The 4,554-nt window shown below is 36.7% G+C and overlaps 1 protein-coding gene across 1 annotated transcript; it reads left to right on the forward strand.

Moving 5' to 3' along the window:
- Window positions 1-735: 735 nt before the first annotated feature.
- LOC122161816 (leukotriene B4 receptor 1-like) lies at window positions 736-3,303 on the forward strand. The gene has a single exon (XM_042821499.1). The coding sequence runs from the start codon at window positions 991-993 to the stop codon at window positions 1,996-1,998; it is 1,008 nt and encodes a 335-aa protein (XP_042677433.1). The 5' UTR covers window positions 736-990; the 3' UTR covers window positions 1,999-3,303.
- The last annotated feature ends 1,251 nt before the right edge of the window (window positions 3,304-4,554 follow it).

The following is a 4,554-nucleotide window of genomic DNA, read 5'->3' on the forward strand; positions in this document are numbered from 1 at the left end:
TTCCATTCTGGTTATGTTGGACGCTATATTTGCCAGGTTTGTGCAATTCTACCTCAATATTTAAGGAAATAATCTGTATCACAGTCTTAAGCAGAGCACAGTATGCATAATTCCTTCTTTCAGTGCTTATTTTACAGAAAATCCCATTCTAGTTTCACTTCTGTGACTTGCCTCTTTTTGTTGGTGCTGTTCTTTTAGTTCCTCTTTTAATTATTTGGAACCAGACTTCAAAATAAAATGTTCTGACATCATAGTAACAAAGTAGTACTTATATATTCTGTGGGTAGACAGTGAAGAACTTCTGATTCACAAAAGATACTGCATTAACTACCGAATTTTCTAGGGCTTTATGTCATAGCATATTGATGGCACAGCAGGACAATGGAAATATATGTTTTCTGAGAAACAGACTGTTTCCTCCTAAGCTTACATGCAGACCATTCTGATGGTTTTGTTTGGTTGAAGAACATTAGAAAAACAACTCCCTCTCACTTTATTGCACTTGTCTCTGCAAAAGCTGGTTTCTTTATGTCAGCAGGTTTCTAAGGCACAATCAACAGACCTCTCCTGAATTTTTAGAGAAGAGATTACTTGAAGACTGAGCATACAATAATTCCTCACTCTCCTCACAGGCAGTTTTAACCAAGTAGCGGGCTATTTTAAAAAAAGAGACTTCTGAAAAACTATCTTCATGCTGTAAAATCTGCTAGGTGTGATGGATATGCAATTAAGAGGAAAGCCAGGCACAACACAACACTGTATTTCTATTTTTGCTTTGCATGCAAAAATGCGTACTGTTTTCCTAAACAACAGGAACGTATGCGGTCAGATGTTTGTGAGCATTAGGATGTGAGGTCACATGCCTTACTAGACTACATGATATCAGTAAGGGAAGTTTCTCTGAGATTGTTTGCTTGCACTGTCGGAATAAAAGCAGAACGCAAAGTGCCAAGGATATTACCTTTCGAAAACGTCTGAAGAGTATCCAGAATGAGTCAAGCTGAGGAAACCAGTACCCATGTGACATGGAATACTGTGAAGCTGGTAGTTTGCGTGATACTGAGCTTGTCATTTATTATTGGGACTCCTGGAAATTGCATTGTCATCTGGACTGTTTGTACTAAAATGAAGCAAGTGTCTCCTTCAGTCCTGCTGATCTTGAACCTGGCCATTGCAGATATCCTCGTACTGATCACTTTGCCTATCTGGATTTACTCCTTTGCTGACTCATGGGTTTTTGGAATCATCTTCTGCAAAATACTGGTCTTCATTATTTACTGCAGCATGTATGCTAGTATATTTCTGATTACAGCACTGAGCTTGGAGAGATTAATGGCTGTGTTTTACCCTTTTGCTGTTCAGAGATACAGAACAAAGGAAAAGACTTCTATAATCATGGTCTTCATTTGGTTCCTGTCTATAGCTCTTGGTATTTCTATCATTCCATTTCAAGAGACAGACGAAATCAATGGTGGGCAGCAATGCACGTGTCGCAACTACTCCTCTATTGAACAGAAAGTGTCGTATCTTTTGCTGGAAACTCTTGCAGGTTTTGTAATTCCTTTTCTAATTATATGCACTTCTTATGTGTGTGTTGCAAAAAGAATAAACAAAATGACTTACCGGTCAAAGCAGCGATCAGAACGGCTCATTACCAGCATTGTGGTGGCATTCATTTTGTGCTGGTTTCCTCATCATCTTTTCAACATCCTAGATATCATTTCAATTGAGATAGAGCACTCTGAGGAAATGTATTTGACTCTGGAAAAAATTGTAGACATAGGAGAGTATATCTCTGGAGCACTTGTGTTTGTCAGTAGCTGCATTAACCCTCTACTTTATGCTTTTGCTGCACGAAAATTTCAGAATCACCTGAGAATTGCCAAGATATCCAAGCTCTTTGAACAGATGAGTCAGACTGTAACAGACGAAGACAAGAAGAAGAGTCATTCTGTAGTCAAACAAGAGACTGCTTCAGTAGGCATGGAAAATCTCTAACAAAGAACATAAACTTAGTTAATAACGGGGTCCTGGGGCATCCACTCAGTAGTTCTTACACGTAGGGACAAGTAAATGTTAGTACAGTTTTGTATGTTTTAAAAGAGTTGTCAGTAAAGCCTTGTTTGGTTCCTAAGCTGGTATCCACATCACAGAATCGGGCACTTCAACGATGCTGAGAACCTCATCAAGGTGGCTGGAGGTTTGAAGTAAGGAATGCAATATTTTTACTCTGCAGTAGACTTGTGATTTTTAGAAAAAAATGTGGAAAACAACATTTACATGGAAAACGAAATTTGGCAATTTAAAACTTGTTTTTGTGGAGCAAAACCTGAAGTGGTCAAAAAATCCCCATATATATAATCTGAAGTTCTAAGTGAGCAAGCTTGGATTCTTATTATGGGTAAGAATGGATTTCAAGATGATTAATGGCACATAAAATTTTTATACAGGACTTCATTTAGGCTTAAGAGTAACAACTTTTACACAACTTCATTTACAGAAGAATCTTATGTTAATGTGAAGTAAAGTATTAGGAATGGCATGCATCTTCAGGAAAAGGTACAAGAAATCTGTGTTTCATGACAGTTACAGACCTCAAGCTATACTTGATTTATATACATAACTCAGTGGCAACTGAACTATTAATGTATCTAATATTCATAGTATGAGTATTCTCAAATGGTTTGACTCAGTTGAGCTCTCAAGATATCTATTAAAGTTCTGGAGGAATTTAATCAAAGCCTACAGTGAGGGAAGGAGACATCAGTGAGATTCTTTTACATGTAAGAATGTTATGGCAATAGTATGAAGTGTCTGATATCCTAAGAATTTCACCTTGCACATAGAAGCATTTTTTTTTCTCTTGTAAAATAGAGTAGAACTTGCTTTAAAGAAGCAAATACATTTAGGACTTGCAAGGAATTTATTTTTCTTTTGTGAATACAAACTCACTGTGAAAAAACTGCATGGCATCAAATGTTTGCTTTCAATGGGTATTTTTAATTTCTGTTTGTGCTTGACATTTTTTGTACTTTCTTTTGCTTATTTTTTTAATTTGTAATAAGATGAAGATAACTACTGACTACAAAGACTTACTGTTACTGTCTTTCTATTGTAATATCCTGCAGATTGTGTTTTGGACAGCTGCAAATGGTTTTGTAACTCATATTACAGAGAAATTGTGAAGGACTAACTAGAACTTAATTTTGAAGAGCTTATTATTTAAGACAAGGAAATTTGAGTTACATCAGTTTAGCTTGTGAAGTGGAATAACACAGAGAAATAAATCCTTATATATTAATAGAATATTTCTAATCATTTTGCATACGTATTTGTTATTCCTGCTTTCTATGAAAAAGACATTTTTTCTTCTCATTGAAAAGGAAGCTCACACGATACTTTCCCACAGCAATGACTTTCCATCAATTGGACTCCTTCACTGAGATTAAAAGAGAGAAAACTTCAACAGGACCTTGTTTATGGCAGAGTAAGAAGCAGATGAAATCCTTTAAATTTAATCCAATAAAACTACCACTTTTTTCACCCCAATAATTATTCCTTAATTGCTGCTAGCATATTAAATATAGCAGTACCTTCTAATAATGGTAGCAACTTTATTATCTACTGTATAAAAAAGCAAAGATATTTCCTAGTACGTTTTTGAGATAACAGTCATTCTATTCAATAACAACAGAACTGATGAAGGAATAATAAGCACAAAAATAGTGTAACTTAGTTAGGGTCCTAGGCCTTCACAACTTGAGTGGAATTTTCTATCAGTCTGTCCTGCACCTAGTTATCATTAATCCTAGGAGATCAGCTAAGCCGTTTAATCATGTGTGTGTGTGAGGCATCCATCTCTTCTGGTGCTATTTGCTATTCAAGAAGCCTTCCAGGTGCATTTCTTGCATTTTAGTGCCTAATGCCCAACCCAGGATGAACTATAAAGAGCTTAGGGACCAGATACATAGTCTGTGCAGTATTGCCTACTGCAGTAAAGGATGCTAAAGCAGCAGCCTTGACTAATTTCACCTTTCTACAAAGCAGATGGAGCTAATTCTTGCAAATGCTGGTTTGCACTGATAAGAGCCACTGATGTAATATTTTGGCAGCAGGGCTGTAACATAAGCGGATCCACAAGAGTTGATGTAGACGTTTAAGCTGATGACATGGTTGACTGCTTCTTCCTTTTAAATGTATACAACACACCTGTCAATGCTGCAACATTTACCACTCCGTTTATACTAACCTGAGGTCTGACAGTACTACACGCTAAAACAGCCAGCAGGCATTGGATATTCTTGCCTTAAAATACTGAATCCCAGCCAAACCTAAAACCTGGCATTGATCTGGTGCAAAATGCTGCATCTTATGATGGTGATACTTCATGACTGCTGTTGACTACATTTTGTGTTCATTCTGTAGATTGTATTGGAATGTTAATAGCAAACACTTCCCTTGATCCCAAGCAGTTCCAAGCAGTGACCCGGAGACAAAAGCAGTCTTACTAATAAACTCAGATAACTCAGTGATATCTCAGGTATTCCAAATTCT

Source organism: Centrocercus urophasianus, unplaced genomic scaffold (assembly GCF_019232065.1).
Source record: "Centrocercus urophasianus isolate 14NV4802_14NV808 unplaced genomic scaffold, USGS_Curo_1.0 seq_2, whole genome shotgun sequence".
Classification (NCBI taxonomy): Eukaryota; Metazoa; Chordata; class Aves; order Galliformes; family Phasianidae; genus Centrocercus; species Centrocercus urophasianus.